This window comes from Mytilus edulis, chromosome 2 (genome assembly GCF_963676685.1).
Source record: "Mytilus edulis chromosome 2, xbMytEdul2.2, whole genome shotgun sequence".
NCBI lineage: Eukaryota > Metazoa > Mollusca > Bivalvia > Mytilida > Mytilidae > Mytilus > Mytilus edulis.
This window is the reverse complement of record NC_092345.1, coordinates 105,479,102-105,499,595: the sequence shown is the minus strand read 5'-3', so window position 1 is coordinate 105,499,595 and position 20,494 is coordinate 105,479,102. Positions and strand designations below refer to the sequence as shown.

The window sequence follows — 20,494 nt, the reverse complement described above, 5'->3', positions numbered from 1 at the left end:
GTCCATGTGTCTTAACGGAGATAGTATAATATGATGTGTAACTGTTTCTTATCTTCATTGATAATCGGTTCCATAAAATTGCAGAACTATTTTCCATTCCGGTGTTTATGTTTGGTCGTACAACCAAATTATCTTTCAGTAGACAAAATATTCCTTCATAAATTTATCGTGTAAAATTCTATAGTTTAGAATTTGTTTGCCATATCATGGAAGTATTATATTGACAGGGTCAATATTATTCTTCCATGGTCATATGACATTCTGTCTCCGAAACTTAATCCATTCTAATCTGATCTGTCTAAAAGTTCTCTCGATGGTGTAAAGAAAGGGGCATCTAAAATTATTCTTGCTGCTCTTATTGCGAGTTTTATCAGAGACATATAATACAATGTATTATATGTCTCTGGTTTTATTAATCTCTGAATGCATGATTCATTACAACTACCCTCATACTGTGCAACATTAGTAAATTATTACAAAAATATGAGAATCATATCTAAAATGTTTCTTTTGTAGTCTTAAGTATTTCTTTATTTTGTTTGAAATATATAACCTGGAGCTAATGGTTTTGAGAAATTAATTGATTTGCTCTCTTTTTCCCCCTTTTCTTTAAGTTTTCCAGTCTTCAATCTAAATAAAGCTGATTTATAACAGGTGCATGCGTGGTCTATTTATTGAAAAAAAGTTAATATGAAGTTATATACAAAACAGAACGGTGCAGAGAAAACCGAGACGCAATGATCAAACCGTTTCCAAATAAATCGTTGATCTGTTTTAATTCCGAATACATTTTGCTTATTCACAATTTATCACTTACAACTTTTAGCTTGTCCAAGGATTTGTATAGTGAGATCTCCCCAGTGGTGGATCCAGGGGGGAGAGTTCCGGGGGTTCGGGAAACCCCCTTTTTTTTGACGATCCGGCAATGCATTTGAATGAGGACATATAGTTGGAACCCCCCCCCCCCCTCTTTTTTTTTGGTCCTGGGTTGAGAACCCACCCTTTTAAAATGGCTGGATCCGCCCCTGCTTACTATAACAATCCTTGGCTTGTTCAATACTCGAGCAAGGATTTGTAAAGTAAGATCTCACTAAAAGATAAGATAAGATAAAGATATTTTATTTCCTAATCATAGGGCTCATAACAAGCATGTAATCACATAAAGTAAAAATAAAAAGCCTTTCTCTCCCACTCGCATATACTCACATATACAACTATCGTTCTGATTAAGGATTAACTATACAAATCCAATGCTTACTGAACTCAATAAGTAAGTAAGTAATACTTTATTTGGATTCGGCATATTGACAAACAATACAAACATTTATAAGCTCTAATTAGCTTTTCACCGAATATAAAATGTTCAATATTTAGATTTGGTTTATTTAAAATATCATTTCATAAACAAAATGCGCTGTTAATCGATCAAGTCTTAGTCAAAATAATATTCTAACTAAAAAAAACCACTTTTTTTTAAATACCGGTAGCTGTGATAGTTTCATGACGAGAAACCTCTTAGTGCCTCAGCAATGTATAGTTTTAAGTCCCTTTGAACTGATAATTGAAGCCCATGTTTTAACGATGAGCGAAGGATAAATAACTTACAAAAAGAACCAGTCGCTATTTGTATGCTGAGATAACTCAGGAAAAAATAGAGGAAAGCCGGCAATTTACTTAATTCTTAAACAAGAAAATGGTTGTATTTTTTCGACATGACAGCTGACACGCTTAACGGTAAGTTGTCAGGTATTATTATATAAATAAATTCAACGAACGAGTAAGGTAAACATATAAACCAATACTATACACAATCCAGTACTGCCTACAGTCTACTGGTTGGTTGCTAAAGGTTCGATCAATAGAGCTTAAATAAATGTACTATAAACATACAGACTGCACTCTTTTTAAGCAATAAATGGGTGTGTACAAGAAGTAACTTTCATGCCTAAAAACAATTAGTGAATAAATAAATCAAACAATTTTACCACCAACAGATCAAGCCAAATAATTTCATAAAAATAAGAAAAAGAATCGCACACATTAAGATCATGAAGATATGACCACTTTGATAAAAGGTTCCTATTATGGGCAGGAACTTAATCATTATGTTGGTCAATGATTTACTATTCAAATCCTTGGGTGGGTTAATCTGCTTTAATTATGTGTTTTTTTCTTAACCCATCCCACTTTTTACATATTTGATCTTTAACATTGACTAATCAAGGGTATATAGAACATACACAAATCATTTCAAATGAAAACACTTTACCAACACACCTCTTTTAAATCTGTCAGAGATATGTCTCTGAATCTGTTTATCAAAATGTAAATAACATGTACATGATGTATAACTGTCAAATCATACTGCTACCTTGGCATGACAGTAAGACTGCAGCACACAGGAAATCTAAATCTGTGCAGCTCATTGCTTGTTGAAAAGGGTAGAAAAGCACTTTTTAAGATAAAAAAAACAATTGGACTGAATAACCAATGCAAGCTATTAGAAAAATTCTTTGACTCCCTAGTTGTGCCTATTACTCTATATGGTAGTGAAGTATGGGGAATAGGCAAACAACACATGTTTAGCTGAGCTGAATAGATTGCCTTTATATACCAGAATAGAATTTTCAGCAATAAAATATTGGCTTCATATACTTGAGCCAATAATTCACTTGCCCTTAGAATATATAAAGCAACTGAAAAAAATAACTCTTGGATAATAAATATGAAAAATCTTATTTCAAGACTTGGATTTCATTTTATTACTCTAAATCCTATTGATATTAAAATGTATTTAAGGAGGCTCGAGGGTATAAAAATTTCAGAAAAAAATTTAACATTTGTTTTTCATTACAAATTTTATTTATTACCTTTTGTATTTGTTATTTTATCATATGGTACAAAACTCATTCAAAACAATCAATTTGTGTATGCCCAATATGACTTTTAAAACGTATACATCATTGAAAAAGTTCCAAATTATCTCCCTTTGGTGGAAAAATGCCATTTTTTGGCTTTAAAATTTAAATATCTTTTTTAACTCATCGGTGACCTATATTTTTTAATATAATTTCCATATAAGCTGTACTTAAACTAAATTATTGTAAAATTTGAGCGAGTTCTGTAATAAATTTCGTTTTTTTATTTCGATATTAACTTTATTTCTCCTATTACTTCAACAGAAAAAAAACACCTTTACAAAAATGTATGCTTCTTTCGAAGGCAGATTGTGAGCGAAAATGAACGGTGACCCCACTTTTTTATTTGATTTTTCTATTAACTATAAGATAAAGTTCATTTATAGAAAAATATAGAGAAATCCTATATAAATGATTTAGACCCGCGAACCCCCAACCCGTTCAAGAGAGAATCAACGATATAGCCTTCCAGAAGCAAGAGACTGACATCAATCAAAATAAAAAAATCAACTTTTTTAATATACTATATAAACCAAATAAAAGACCCTCGTATGTTGATCAATGCAAATCCAAATGTGATAGATCAACATTATGTAGATTGAGGTTAAGTGCTCATACTTTATCTATTGAAAAAGGGCGATATCTAAAAATACCAAAACAGAGTAGGGTATGTCTTTGCTGCAACAATGGAGACATTGAAGATGAACTACACTTTCTTTTAAAATGTTCCTCCAATAACTATGTGAGAGATAACCTCATTAAAAAATTAAATAATGTTCTATTGAACAACAAATTACCTTCTTTATCATATAACTTGCTTATATCAATTCTAAATAGTAATTCCCCAACAATATTAAAAATTGTTGTCAACTATTTGAATGAATGCTTGTTGCTGAGAAACTCATTATTAAAAGGTACTTGATTTCTGTAATAATGTATATGCTTCTCTTTTATTTTTTATATATTTCTCTCATAATTATCCACTGTCACTCCTTCATTGTATATATGTTATTGTAGTTTGTCTTTAATTTGTTGCCATAATTATTTATTGTCAATGTGTTAGTGCTAATAAAGTTATCTTATCTTATCTTATATTAATTTATCTTTTTAATCTATTATTATCTGTCCCAATTCATATTTCCAATACATATATTTAACAAATGACAAGTTACTGATTAATCTTCATTATCTGTTATGTCTGTATATCTAATTCACCAAATAATAACAGTTTTGTTATCTATGTGAATAATCTATATATATTTTCCAAATACCAGTACAGTTTTTATATTTAAAAAGCATAATTTTAAGGTTATTTAAAAAAAAATATCAGAGAGAAGGGAAAATATTATGAGTGGCCAAGTAAATAAAATTTCTTCTGAAGACTGTTATTTTTGAAGATAATATACTGAACGACTTTAGAAACGCAACACTCATTTTGTAAATTTTTTTAACTAAATCTTGTTTGATTTTCTTACAACTACTTTCCATGCTTATCATACTTCTTTCTCCGTACAAAAAAATCAAAATCTGACTAACCTGTGGTTATTGAACATACCAAATTTTTTAATTCGCACGAATTTCTTAAAGCGAAATTTTGGACCCATGAAAGATTGTTTAGGTTGTTTTGCTTTGTGAAACAGTTCTTTCAATCCTTTGCCTCACTTAAACCAGTTTAAAAATGTTGCATCTCCATTTGACCAAGACTGAATAACAAAAAACTGAATTACCCCTTAAGAATACTGCAAACATTAAAACATAAACATGCTGCAACCATATCGTATGACTTCAGAAACTCGTCTTACTGTCCTTCCGACAACGATACAAGTAGACAAGATTTGTTGCTGGCCATCAATGAACAGATAAACGTTTAAAGACAATGAAACGTCAACAGAATTTGATTACGCAACGTCATTTGCCAGACAGGTTTACGGCCGCAACGTCAACTGCTAATCAAATTGCAGAGTGCCATTGAGTACAGATTCATGCCATAAATGTTTCCCATCAACTGAATTGCCAAAGAATCGACTGAAGGAAAACCTTAAAAGCCCTCAAGTTCCGACCGCATAATTGCCAAAACCAATTAATGGGTTGAACAAATGCAAAACCAGAAGGTGCAAAAAAGAACCCAAAACATATCAGACAGACTTTGTTGACCTTTGTGACAATTATTTTAGCGTTTGTAACATGCAGTCATCGCTTTTGACGGGGACACATTCATTCAAAAATAACAAAAAAATAATCTAGTGTTGCGTTTCTAATGCCGGTCAGTATATATATAATTAAACAACACTGCAAATCAATGCAGATAGTTCAGGTAAATGTTAAAATTTAATACATCATCTGACATTATCTACACTGAAATATGGTCTCTAGACATTCATGATGTTAGCAAATAAAGCCTTTTTTAATAAAGTGCTCACATATGGTGAATAAAAAAGCATACATCATGTAAATACATTTTGAAAAATACCACAGCAGAGAGAGTAATGAAAGTTAAAACACTAAGGCAGATCCAGGAGAGCCCAGCCCCTATTTGGGAAAAAATTGGTTTATTATATAAGGAATAACTGAAGCATGACTGATGTGGCCCACTTAGGTCAGTCAGTGCCCCCTCCCCCTTCAAAGAGTTCATAAAAAGTTTTGCCACTGGTTAATTCTTGTGCATATACCCTACATGCCCTAGAAATGATAGTAATACATATGAACAAAATTTGTTCTCTTATAATCATGAAAATACATGAATAATGCTTTAGCTTTTAACCAATTAAAATCAAGGATACTTTTATAAGGTATATTATGGTGTCATAGAAATGCAGGAATTGATTGTCATTGTAATTCTGATATTTTGGATTGACATTCATGTAATTCTGATCATGATTTGACTGACATTGTAATTATGATATTGATTTTTGACTGATGTTGTAATTATATGAGATATCATAATTATGTGAAAAACAATACAATATCCATTCGATATGTGTCATATGTGTATGTGTTGTGTCTACATTGTTGATGACAACATCCATAGACATCTAGTTACATCTTGGACATGTACATGATGTATGAACATTGTAATTCTGACCTTCATGTCATATTTATTTTAGACATGTTAGACTGACATTGTAATTATGATATTGATTTGACTGACATTGTATTTCTAAAATTGACGTGACTGACATTGTAATGATATAGATTTGACTGACATTGTAATGATATTGATTTGACTGACATTGTAATGATATAGATTTGACTGTAATGATATAGATTTGACTGACATTGTAATGATATAGATTTGACTGACATTGTAATGATATAGATTTGACTGACATTGTAATGATATAGATTTGACTGACATTGTAATTTTACATAGATTTGACTGACACTGTAATTTTGATATTCATGATATTGATTTGAATGACATTGTAATTCTGAAATTGATTTGACTGACATTGTAATTCTGATATTGGTTTGATTGACATTGTAATTCTGATATTGGTTTGACTGACATTGTTATTCTGATATTGGTTTGACTGACTGACTGACATTGTAATTCTGATATTGGTTTGACTGACATTGTAATTCTGATATTGGTTGGACTGACATTGTAATTCTGATATTGGTTTGACTGACATTGTAATTCTGATATTGGTTGGACTGACATTGTAATACTGATATTGGTTTGACTGACATTGTAATTCTGATATTGATTTGACTGACATTGTAATTCTGATATTGATTTGAATGACATTGTAATTCTGATATTGGTTTGACTGACATTGTAATTCTGATATTGGTTTGACTGACATTGTAATTCTGATATTGGTTTGACTGACATTGTAATTCTGATATTGGTTTGACTGACATTGTAATTCTGATATTGGTTTGACTGACATTGTAATTCTGATATTGGTTTGACTGACATTGTAATTCTGATATTGGTTGGACTGACATTGTAATTCTGATATTGGTTTGACTGACATTGTAATTCTGATATTGGTTTGACTGACATTGTAATGATATAGATTTGACTGACATTGTAATTCTGATATTGATTTGAATGACATTGTAATTCTGATATTGGTTTGACTGACATTGTAATTCTGATATTGATTTGAATGACATTGTAATTCTGATATTAGTTTGAATGACATTGTAATTCTGATATTGGTTTGACTGACATTGTTATTCTGATATTGGTTTGACTGACATTGTAATTCTGATATTGATTTGACTGACATTGTAATTCTGATATTGATTTGACTGACATTGTAATTCTGATATTGGTTTGACTGACATTGTAATTCTGATATTGATTTGACTGACATTGTAATTCTGATATTGGTTTGAATGACATTGTAATTCTGATATTGGTTTGACTGACATTGTAATTCTGATATTGGTTTGACTGACATTGTAATTCTGATATTGGTTTGACTGACATTGTAATTCTGATATTGGTTTGACTGACATTGTAATTCTGATATTGGTTTGACTGACATTGTAATTCTCATATTGGTTTGACTGACATTGTAATTCTGATATTGGTTTGACTGACATTGTAATTCTGATATTGGTTTGACTGACATTGTAATTCTGATATTGGTTTGAATTACATTGACATTTAGTATTTGAAATATACATTACATCATCTCTATAAAAAACAGTGTTAAAAGTAAATATCATCTGCACAGTTGCCAAAGTTCACCAAACACATGAAAAGTAAAATTGTTTTGAAAGGTAATTTATTCTTTGATGATGTGCTGTTACTTGCTATTAATAAATGAATAATAATTGTTTTGTTTTAGTAATCAATTGCCTGTTTTAAATGATATTTAACTGGTAACAATATCAGAAACATTTAATATTTAAACTTATTTTACAGATTTAAGAAGTTCAATTTACCAAAAGGAATAAGAAATGAAAGAAAGAACAGCCAACTCTGTGTAAATGATTACAGTTAAAAGACAATATGGGAATTCAAAGACTAACACACAAAATCTGTTCATCAATAAGTTACATTAGTGCATCACAACTTTTATTGTGTTTTCTAATTCTTTTGTGTGTCAAGGTAACTGTAGGTTCCTATGGCGACAGATCATACATATTCATGAAATGTGTTAGTAACTGTGGCAATAAAAACTGTACCAGTGAATCAAAGTTCTTGTCTGCTCAGCCCTGGTACCTAACAGTATTACAGTGGTCGTGTAAAGATGAATGTAAATACCAGTGTATGTGGAAAACTGTAGATGCCTTTCACAAAGATGGACTGAGTGTTCCACAATTTCATGGGAAAGTAAGTATCATAATCAGTTCAAAACGATCTACGAAATGTTCATTAGTTTAACTGAAAAATACAGAGGGGGATTAAAGGAAGACCTTTATGGAGCTACATATACGACAAATGCATAACCTTTTACAAGCATCAGTCCAAACGTTGGCTAACACGTTTGTTTTTAGTAATGCAGATATAAATTAAGATACTTGTATTTTATAAATTGTAGACAATTGGATATACTTTTTTCACACATTTAAATGGTCTGAAAAAGACTATTTACTAGTTAATAGTTTAAAAAAAACACCATGTATGAACTATTTACTGGAAGGAAAAATTTTCCTGTATATTGACTAGCTATTAACAAAATGATTAACAGAATGGACATAAACATTGAGAATGGAAATAGGGAATGTGTCAAAGAGACAACACCCGACCAAAGATCAAATACAACCAAAAGCCACAAATGGGTCTTATATGTTTTAGTAGATCTGTATTTTAAGAAATAAAACATAATGTCATTTTTTGTAAAGGGAAAATGGTACATGATGGTTATTAAACCCTATATTATTGTGAGTTATTATATCTGATGCCTGTTGGTCAACCTACACAGTTTTGTATGATGTGTTCTTTATACTGTCTGGTATGTAGACACTAATGCATGAACTGCTATAATTTTTGTTCTAATTCTGTTTTAGTGGCCATTTGTCCGACTGTTTGGGATACAGGAGCCAGCATCAGTGTTGTTCTCTGTACTGAATGGAATAGCCCACCTGAGAATCCTATCCTACAGGAAACAAGTATCTCCACAAGTTCCTTTATATTATATCTGGCATCTATATGCCTTAGTAAGTAAAATAACATCCTTTATATTATATTATATTATTAATTCGTATAATTTAACAAATTTGATTCGTTTAGGGATAGTCACATGTTAAACTATATTTCGAAGGTAGAGAGAAAAAGGCGGATAGCAAAACGCATATTGACCTGCAAAAAGCATATTGCACGGTTATTTTTAGAATGTCTAAAAACCAATATACTTTGTGACGTCATGTAATGAATTTCAGGATATTGTTTAACGTTTTGAAACACATGATATCTGTGATCGATTATTTTGATGAAAAAAATCTTCAAATACATAAGATGTCAAAAAAAAAAAGTAAATGAAATAACAACTAATATGTTGTTATTGTCAAGGAGACAATGTAATATCTATAAAATTCCAACAAACCTTAATGACGATTTTGATACAAATATGGTCAGAAATTAATAATATAACAAATAAAGCCTTTGTATGAGGTCAATACAGGATATATCGACCCAAAGAAGTATATCGACCTCGGACTTCGTCCTCAGTCAATATACTTCTTTCAGGTCAATATATCCTTGTATCGACCTCATACAAAGGCTATATTTGTATAATATCTGGCATCTATATGCCTTAGTAAGTAAAATAACATCATTTATACTATATCTGGCATCTATATGCATAAGAAAGTAAAATAACAACCTTTATATTATATCTGGCATCTATATGCCTTAGTAAGTAAAATAACATCCTTTATACTATATCTGGCATCTATATGCATTAGTAAGTAAAATAACATCCTTTATACTATATCTGGCATATATATGCCTTAGTAAGTAAAATAACATCCTTTATATTATATCTGGCATCTATATGCGCCTAAGTTAGTAAAATAACAATGTTTATATTATATCTGGCATCTATATGCCTTAATAAGTAAAATAACATCCTTTATATTATATCTGGCATCTATATGCCTTAGTAAGTAAAATAACATCCTTTATATTATATCTGGCATCTATATGCCTTAGTAAGTAAAATAACAATGTTTATATTATATCTGGCATCTATATGCCTAAGTAAGTAAAATAACATCCTTTATATTATATCTGGCATCTATATGCCTTAGTAAGTAAAATAACATCCTTTATATTATATCTGGCATCTATATGCCTTAGTAAGTAAAATAACAATGTTTACATTATATCTGGCATTTATATGCCTTAGTAAGTAAAATAACATCCTTTATATTATATCTGGCATCTATATGCCTTAGTAAGTAAAATAACATCCTTTATATTATATTTGGCATTTATATGCCTTAGTAAGTAAAATAACAATCAACCTTTATATTATATCTGGCATCTGTATGCCTTAGTAAGTAAAATAATGATCAACCTTTATATTATATCTGGCATTTATATGCCTTAGTAAGTAAAATAACATCCTTTATATTATATCTGGCATCTATATGCCTTAGTAAGTAAAATAACAACCTTTATATTATATCTGGCATCTATATGCCTTAGTAAGTAAAATAACAATGTTTATATTATATCTGGCATCTATATGCCTTAGTAAGTAAAATAACATCCTTTATATTATATCTGGCATCTATATGCCTTAGTAAGTAAAATAACAATGTTTATATTATATCTGGCATCTATATGCCTTAGTAAGTAAAATAACAATCAACCTTTATATTATATCTGGCATCTATATGTCTTAGTAAGTAAAATAACAATCAACCTTTATATTATATCTGGCATCTGTATGCCTTAGTAAGTAAAATAACAACCTTTATATTATATCTGGCATCTATATGCCTTAGTAAGTAAAATAACAATCAACCTTTATATTATATCTGGCATCTATATGTCTTAGTAAGTAAAATAACAACCTTTATATTATATCTGGCATCTATACGCATTAGTAAGTAAAATAACAACCTTTATATTATATCTGGCATCTATATGCCTTAGTAAGTAAAATAACATCCTTTATACTATATCTGGCATCTATATGTCTTAGTAAGTAAAATAACAATCAATCTTTATATTATATCTGGCATGTATATGCCTTAGTAAGTAAAATAACATCCTTTATATTATATTTGGCATCTATATGCCTTAGTAAGTAAAACAACATCCTTTATACTATATCTGGCATCTATATGCCTTAGTAAGTAAAATAACATCCTTTATATTATATCTGGCATCTATATGCCTTAGTAAGTAAAATAACATCCTTTATATTACTGTAAACCAACTTATTTTCGCGAATACTTTATTTCGCGTATTGCCATTTAAAGTCCACTTCGCGGCTACTTAATTTCGTGAATTTCTAATTTAAACAATGAAGTTCAGTAAGGAAAGATCCAAGTGTAACATATTCGCGACGATTTATATTCGCGTTATTTTTCTACTCGCGAAAGTCGCGAAAATAAATCGCTTGCGAAAATAAGTTGGTTTACAGTATATCTGGCATCTATATGCCTTAGTAAGTAAAATAACAATCTTTATATTATATCTGGCATCTATATGCCTTAGTAAGTAAAATAACAATCAGCAAAAATTGTAGTTTTATTATATATGGGATGAGTGTAATTGTCCTAACCAGGCATATGGAAAACAGCTCATAACTTGATCAATTGTATTTAAAAGAATTTATTCACAAGAAACCAAATGATGTAGCTATGCTGCAACTTTATGCCATTGTATAAACAAATATTAATAGCAACTACCAACAACCAATGAAAATATGGACTCCTGACTTGGAACTGGAACATACAGAATGTGGCAGGGTTATTCATATACATGTAATTGTTTATAAAGGCAATTTGAAGTTCTTTCCTATCACCATTTGGTCCATTTAAATGGAAAAGCTCTTAAATAATTTTATTTAGAAACAATAATTTTGATATTAATTTAAGGGGTTATCATCATGATCATAAGAATTTACATTATCAATGATTAAGCTGATTACTATAAATAAGATTAAAGTCTTTTTCAGGAAGATTTTAATGCTTGGTTTCGATTAACAGTTTTTTTGGTCTATTTCAGGTAGCATTAAATGCTTGGTTTTGGTCTACAGTTTTTTTGGTCTATTTCAGGTAGCATTAAATGCTTGGTTTTGGTCTACAGTTTTTCATACAAAAGATACAGATTTTACAGAGGTATGAGTTTTACCACATTTTTATATCTTATCTCTAAACAAAATCAATGTAGTCCCTTTCATATTGATTGCCTCCTAAGACAAAGACAATATTTCAACATGCTTTTTATTATAAGCATGTATCTTTAAAGATATATCTAAATGGATAATATCTAAGAACACTGGTCTTTTTATATTACATGAGACCCATTTGTGGCCTTCGATTCGGTTGTTGTCTCTTTTACACATTCCCCATTTCCATTCACAATTTTTATACCCCCGCTTTAAAAAAGGGGGGTATACTGTCCTTCCGTCAGTCCGTCAGTCAGTCCGTCCGTCCCATGAATATATTTCGTCGCATTTTTCTCAGGAACTACAATACAAGGATTTCTGAAATTTGGTTTCAGGATTTATATAAGTCAGCTATACCATGTGATGCGTTTTCAGATTCATCACTCGACAACTTCCTGTTTACTGAACACTTGCATATTTTTACACTATTAATATTATCCACTTGCGGCAGGGGTATCATCAGTGAGCAGTAGCTCGCAGTTTCACTTGTTTTAATTCTCTTTTTGAGGACTTTCACATACTGCTAGTATAATTTCCTTTTTTCTGCACTTGTGACTTTATGTAAGTTAGTAAGTAAATAAAATGAAATTAGCAGAGAGAGCATTTTTAAAAAGGTTAAATTTTGTATTATTGCATATGAGGTGAAGATTGATATAAAATTAATTCTTTTTTATTTATTTTAGAAAATGGATTATTTCTGTGCATTTTCTGTGGTTCTTAGTAACTGTTTTGCTGTATTATGTAGGTGAGTACTGTTGGCATTAAAATAACATCTATTATCTGCAGAGAATTTTAAAGAAAGATAACTACATGAAACAACCTTTTATATAATCTCACAAGAAATCCTTAACTTTTTATGGTGATAAATAATTAAATTACACTAGAGCATCTATGATTTAATAACAAATAGGCTGCATTCATCGCAGGTGAAAGTTTGCAAATATGCATGTGATTGGTATTTTCAGGTTTATGATTTTTTTAGGGTTATGTCATATCAAATTTTAAATTTTTAACCTGATTTTTAGCTCACCTGGCTGAGAACATAGGGGTAAAATGCAGTTTTTGGCTTATAACTCAAAAACCAAAGCATTTAGAGCAAATCTGACAGGAAGTAAATTTGTTGATCAGGTCAGGATCTATCTGCCCTGGAATTTTCAGATGAATCGGATAATCGGTTGTTAGGTTGCTGCCCCTGAATTGGTAATTTTGAGGAAATTTTGCTGTTTTTTTGTTATTATCTTGAATATTATTATAGATAGAGATAAACTGTAAAGAGCAATAATGTACAGCAAAATAAGAACTTAAAATAAGTCAGTATGACCAAAATAGTCAATTGACCCCCTAAGGAGTTATTGCCCTTCATAGTCAATTTTTAACAATTTTCCTAAAATTTGAAGATTTTCAATAACATTTTCCACAGAAAGTACTGTTATAGATAGAGATAATTGTAAGCAGCAAGAATGTTTAGTAAAGTAAGATCTACAATCACATCACCATCACCAAAACACAATTTTGTCATGAATCCATCTGTGTCCATTGTTTAATATTCACATAGACCAAGGTGAGCGACACAGGCTCTTTAGAGCCTCTAGTTTAACCTGCAAGTAGAAATATGACGTACCTGAACACATTATTCCGACTCTGAGCTGAGCCGAACCATGGTGTAATCAAACTCCTTAATTGTGCCTACTTTGTGGTGATGTCAGATTCTTATTTCTGTCAATTGAATTTTATTCAGAGTTATCTCCCTTTTGCCTTTTTAAATATTTTTAACATTTTGATTCCTGTGATGGCCCCTGTGATTCTACTATAAAAGAAATTATCTTCTAATATTAATGAAAAGATCATTGAATAATATGAAACTCCAGATTGAGATTTCATTTTAGGATATATATTTTGGAATAATTTGTGACTATTTAACTGAATTTCTTTACATTTATTGTCTGATTAAGTTCTAAAGATATTCACTCACCCAACAAAAGTTATGATACTGTGTATTTTATGTCAGAGGATTTATATTTTGTCAGTTAATGAATTATAAGTCCATTGCACCAGTCTACTTAAGTTTTTATATTGATATATTTCGGATCAATGGAACAAGTCCATTGAAGCTTTCTACTTCAGTTTTATTTCCATATATTTAAAATCATATGGAACACATTCAGTGCACGTGCCTACTTAAGATTTATTTTGATATATTTCAGATTATATGGAACCAGTCCTGTGCGCCGTCCTCTCATTTTTGCAGCATTAGTAATTGCCTTATACACTTACCATATTTACTACCTTGCCTTTGTACATTTTGATTATGGTTATAACATGCAAGTAAATATTTTTTTTGGTAAGTGTAAATCAGTTTGAATATTTTCATTTTGTGATCCCACTTCCAAAGATCCTGTCCTTTGTATGATGTTTTCTCTGTCTTATCAGCAGATAATCTGTGTAGTCTCTATGGGGAAGTTTTTCATTTTTGGAGGGGTTGGATAGGTTTATAGTTTGAAGATGCAGGCAAGGAAAAGTAGGGACCTAATTTTTGTGATCAACACTTGTCCTACAGTTTTTAACTCAGATTCTTGAAACTTCACAGGAAGATTGCACTAACAAGATACAAGATATTTTATAAACTATTCATGGTGCCCAAAACTTGAGCTATACAATAATGACAATCAAAGAATAACAAACTAAAGCACAGTAAATGATTAGAATGATTAAACAAGTTACAAAATGTTATTGACAAAACATTGTCACTTTTGAAGCCACTGTGACTCGGAGAAAATACATTTCTAAATCAATTTATAGACCTAGGCCTATGGAAGATAACTCCTGATCAATTTTATTATATTTTTCTATTTTTACATTGATATTTTCTAGAAGTATATTTTGTTCTTTAAAAAGGGAAAATTAAAACAGCTTACCGTACAACACTAGAAAACAGAATAATAATAATCAATAAGTCCATGACACATTGCCTAAGTAAAACTCATTGATTCACAAGTAAGTGGTATCTGATTTGGAAAATCTTACTTCATAAGGGTGAATATAAAGTCATTTTAGATACTATGATTTTAGTTTTGAACACCAGAGGGATCAGACATATGATTCTTCTACAAAAGACTCATCAGTGACACACACTTAAAAAAAATCCAAAAAGCCAAATAGAGTACAAACACAGTTTACACACATATGAATCAATAACAAATGCCTAATTGCTTTATTTTTCAATATTTCTCTTTGAATACAGGTGCACTAAACTTTATTGGATGGATTCTTTATGCTTACAGAGAAGGAATAAAAAAACGTTATGTACAAAAATGTATGCTAGCTATGTTTGGTCTGACATTCCTTATTTTATTAGAACTGCTGGATTTTCCTCCAATATTGTGGATTTTTGATGCTCATTCAATGTGGCATGCAGGAACCATACCTGTGTGTTACCTGTGGTACAGGTATGTATTTTTCACTGATTAACATAAGGCAGAAGCATCATGAAAATAGTGGGGGCAAGCTTGATGCTTTTTATCGTTTTTATACGCTGTTTACAGGACGTATTATGGTATACTGTTGACTCTTTGACCATCCATTCGTCATCAACATGTCGGACATTAACTCGAAAACTTTTTACTAAATATGCATGAAACTTTGGTGAATTGTTTATATCTATTGACATGAGCTCCCATTCGTTTTTTATAAATTTCAGATTTATCTTTTCCAAGTTTTGGGTTTTATTCATTAAAAAAGGGGGAATTTTCCAGTTTTCCGACAATAACTCAAGAATGCTTTCACCAACTTGCAAGAATTTTTGGTGAATTGTTTAAATTCATGGACATGAGCTTTGTTTTGATTTTTATAAATTTCAGATTTAACGTTTTTGAGTTCAAGGCTTTATTCATAAAAAAGGTTTTTTATCAGTTTTTGGACAATTACTCAAAAATGCTTTCAGCAGTTCTCATGAAATTTTAGTGAATTATTTATAGTTATTGATGTAATCTCCCTATTGATTTTCATTAATTTCAAATATGACATTGAGAAGAAATTAAACTTTATTTTTTATAGTCTGACAACAGATTTACTAAGTATTGCACAACAGCACAGTGTATTGCACAACATCAAGAAATCTTTAACTGAATATAAATTCAATTCATATAATCAATTTCAAATTCTTTGACTACATTTATTCAGAAACCTAGGATATGTCAAATATTTAATTACAATCCAAATTCAGACCTGGATGAAGCTTGAATAATGTGTCCATTTTTGCCACAATTGTTCAGGGTTGGACCTCTGTGGGCGTATCCAGCTGCGCTCATCGAAGCAGTTTATTATGTAATGTCAAAATCATAAAATATCTGATTTTGCCTTTTTACTGAAATAAAGGATTTTTCATAGTAATAGAGAAGAATATTTTATTTTAAAAGAAGGAAATGAAAGATTTTAATCTAAAATATCAGTGGTAAGTTTAGTACAAAATGTATATAGATTAGACTTTTATTTCTGCATGTTGATATAGTCTTTAGTTCATTTGACTTAAGTCTTACAATTTAAACAGTATATCTAAATATTAAAGAAATGTTTTTCTCTCTTTTCAGTTTTGTTATAGAAGATGGCTTAAATTTGGAATTAAAATTAGAAGATAAAAAAGACAAGAAAATAGTTTGATACTCTGAGTCTTTGAATGTGTGTTAAATTTGTGTTCATTAAGCATGTATTGTATATGTAATCAGGAAATGTGTATTGTATAACTGATCTTTAAGTGTGTACAATGTATTTTGTAAGTGATTTTTAAATGTGTTTGGTATGTTTAATAATCAATTGTACTGTGACCTATAGTTATATATGGTCTCTGGGGGGAGAATTGGCACCCAGCACCAAGTCTTTTTGTCAATGCTGAGTTCTAGATGTTTCAGATTTTTGTGTCAATGGATTGCTGTCTCATTGACATATATTCCACTCCTCTTTTTATTAGCTCACCTGGCCCAAAGGGCCAAGTGAGCTTTTCTCATCACTTGGCGTCCCGCATTGTTAACTTTTACAAAAATCTTCTCCTCTGAAACTACTTGGCCAAATTTAACTAGACTTGGCCACAATCATCATAAGGGTATCAAGTTAAAAAAAAATGTGGCCGCCATGGCCAAAAATAGAACATAGGGGTAAAATGTAGATTTTTGCTTATAAATCTGAAACCAAAGCATCTAGAGCAAATCTGACTGGAGGAAATTGTTTATCAAGTGAAGGTCTATCTGCCCTGAAATTTTCAGATGAATTGGACAACCGGTTGTTGGGTTGCTGCCCCTGAATTGGTAATTTTAAAGAAATTTTGCTTATTTTGGTTATTATCTTGAATATTATTATAGATAGAGATAAACTGTGAACAGCAATAATGTTCAGCAAAGTAAGATCTACAAATAAGTCAGCATAACCAAAATGGTCAGTTCACCCCTTAAGGAGTTATTGCCCTTTATAGTAATTTTTTACCAATTTTTCGTAAATTTTTGTTTTATTTTACAAAAATCTTCTCCTCTGAAACTCCTGTGCCAAAGTTAACCAAACTTGGCCACTATCATCATTCGGGTATCTAGTTTAAAAAAAGTGTGTGATCCCCCAGCCAACCAATCAAGATGGCAGATGGCTAGATTTTGGCTTAAACTCTGAAACCAAAGCATTTAGAGCAATTCTGACTGAGTTAAATTGTTTATCAAGTCAAGATTTATCTGCTCTTAAATTTTTAGATAAATCAGACAACCGTTTGTTGGATTGCTGCCCCTGAATTGGTAATTTTTAAGGAAATTTTATAGTTTTTGGCTATTATCTTGAATATTTTTATAGATAGAGATAAACTGTAAACAGCAATACTGTTCAGAAAGTAAGATCTACAAATAAGCTAACATGACCAAAATTGTAAGTTGACCCCTTAAGGAGTAATTGCCCTTTATAGTAAATTTTTAACAATTTTCATAAATTTTGTAAATTTTTGTAAAAGTTTTACAAAATGTTTTCCTCTGTTACTAATAGGCCAAGTTCATTATAGATAGAGATGATTGTAAGTAGCTAGAATGTTCAGTAAAGTAAGAACTTCAAACACATCACCATCACCAAAACACAATTTGGTCATGAATCCATGTGTGTCCTTTGTTTAAAATGCACATAGACCAAGGTGAACGATACAGGCTCACCCTTAAGAGCCTCTAGTTTATACATTTAAAAGTATGCGCACAGTTTATTGTGAGGATATATAATTATTGATAGATTTCATCATAGGAAAGGTACAAGCCATTATACTTTGTTTCTGTTGGATAATTTAGGAGGTTCTATCAGGACAGTACAGGAAATTTAGTTGAGGATTGATTAAATTGGAGGCAATAATGCTTCTTTGAATTAAAGATATTACTCAGACTATAATGTATTAAAGAGGAAAACTAAATAAGCATAATGCTCAGTCACATATTCTGATGTTTAAAACAAAATGGACCAATTACTTAACGAATACAATGATTTTATTATAATTTGTTACAGGTTATTGATTGTTATAATATATTTGTTGAAGAAGCATGAAATATTGTGTAAAGATGATAAAAATACTATTAAATTTATTTATGTTATCTTTTGTTACCTTATATTCATTTGTAAGTCATTGCAATCAGCCGCTTTTTTTTCTCTCAAACTTTTAGATTTCTTTTGATATAAAAGGTCATTTTTTTCTCTCATTCCTATGATTTTATATACAAGTGCAGTCAAAACCAGCTTATCACCTCTAAGGCTGTGAGTTTGTACTCTTCTTGTGGAGAGGTGTGTTGGATCTTTATTGACAATGATTGCTGCTTTTTTTAGTGGGTTCCAAATACACATTGTGATTCGCCCACCAATAAAACCTCTACTGATTAAGCCACGATTAAGCACAGATTATCAAAACTATCATTCCTTTACTTTATCAGACCAATAAAAATAACCGTTTTGCTGGATATAACTGTTCAGATTGTCATTGATATTGTCATAATTATATAATTATAAATGAACGGTTTACAAAACTTTGCATTTTTGAAATATATAGGTTTTTCTACCTCAGGAATAGATTACCTTAGCGTATTTGGTAAAACTTACAGGAACTTTTGGTCCTCAATGCTCTTCAACATCGAACTTGATTTGCCTTTTTACTTGTGCATAGGCGGATCCAAGGGGGGGCTGGGGGGCCCACCCCCCCTTTCGTGGGAAAAATTTGATTGATTATATAGGGATTCATTGAAGCATGACTGGAGCGGGCCCCCCATAGGAAAAGTTCTGGATCCGCCACTGCTGTGTTTGAATTGGACGTCACTGCTGAGTCTTTTGTAAAAAAAACGTGTGTCTGGCCAAAATACAAAATTTCAATCCTTGTATCTATGATGAGTTTGTTGTCAGGAATTAATATCTACTTCTTTCTTGATATTCTAACAGCAAAACCGACATATACCTGTTTCATGCAATAGAATGAAACACATGGCTGTGACAAAACCACTAGAAAGTCGGACTTGCTTTTGTGTAAAGAACTGAGAAAGATGTTAGCTTAGACCTGGTGCAATAAATGTGTCAAATTGTATTTCTAAGTTGTTAACCTATACATAGTAGCTCTCATGAAGGACACAGGACAACAGCCGAAGTCCACCAATGGGTGTTCAATGTACCTTTAATTTATATGAGTACTTGTCAGGAATCACTCAGTCACTATTCTTTTATTTATACTTGTCAGGAATCACTTAGTGGTTATTATTATATTTGTGCTTGTCAGGAATCACTCAGTGGTTATTATTATATTTGTACTTGTCAGGAATCACTCAGTGGTTGTTATTATATATGTACTTGTCAGGAATCAATCAGTGGTGGTTATTATATATGTACTTGTCAGGAATCACTCAGTGGTTGTTATTATATATGTACTTACCAGGAATCACTCAGTGGTTGTTATTATATTTGTGCTTGTCAGGAATCACTCAGTGGTTATTATTATATTTGTACTTGTCAGGAATCGCTCAGTGGTTGTTATTATATATGTACTTGTCAGGAATCACTCAGTGGTTGTTATTATATTTGTACTTGTCAGGAATCACTCAGTGGTTATTATTATATATGTACTTGTCAGGAATCACTCAGTGGTTGTTATTATATATGTACTTGTCAGGAATCACTCAGTGGTAGTTATAATATTTGTACTTGTCGGGAATCACTTATTGGTTGGTATTATATTTGTACTTGTCAGGAATCACTCAGTGGTTGTTATTATATATGTATTTGTCAGGA

General features: G+C 30.9%; 2 protein-coding genes across 2 annotated transcripts; one reads left to right on the top strand and one right to left on the bottom strand.

Annotated features, from left to right (window-relative positions):
- Positions 1–1,594: 1,594 nt before the first annotated feature.
- LOC139513814 (post-GPI attachment to proteins factor 3-like) lies at positions 1,595–18,822 on the top strand. Its single transcript, XM_071302637.1, has 8 exons — positions 1,595–1,734; positions 7,801–8,211; positions 8,889–9,038; positions 12,114–12,176; positions 12,910–12,971; positions 14,431–14,567; positions 15,468–15,672; positions 16,813–18,822. The coding sequence occupies exons 2-8, from the start codon at positions 7,888–7,890 to the stop codon at positions 16,880–16,882; spliced, it is 1,011 nt and encodes a 336-aa protein (XP_071158738.1). The 5' UTR covers positions 1,595–1,734; positions 7,801–7,887; the 3' UTR covers positions 16,883–18,822.
- LOC139511149 (putative uncharacterized protein DDB_G0291812) lies at positions 6,281–7,504 on the bottom strand. Its single transcript, XM_071297723.1, has one exon. It carries the CDS (start codon positions 7,502–7,504, stop codon positions 6,281–6,283), a length of 1,224 nt encoding a protein of 407 aa, XP_071153824.1.
- Positions 18,823–20,494: the final 1,672 nt, after the last annotated feature.

Bases quoted from the DNA above. Each gene is read 5' to 3' on its own strand.
- LOC139513814 (XM_071302637.1), top strand. From the start codon at position 7,888: ATGGGAATTCAAAGACTAACACACAAAATCTGTTCATCAATAAGTTAC. The intron at 12,177-12,909 runs GTATGAGTTTTA...TATTTATTTTAG, and splicing joins AAGATACAGATTTTACAGAG to AAAATGGATTATTTCTGTGC. The intron at 15,673-16,812 runs GTATGTATTTTT...CTCTCTTTTCAG, and splicing joins GTGTGTTACCTGTGGTACAG to TTTTGTTATAGAAGATGGCT.
- LOC139511149 (XM_071297723.1), bottom strand. From the start codon at position 7,504: ATGTCAGTCAAACCAATATCAGAATTACAATGTCAGTCAAACCAATAT.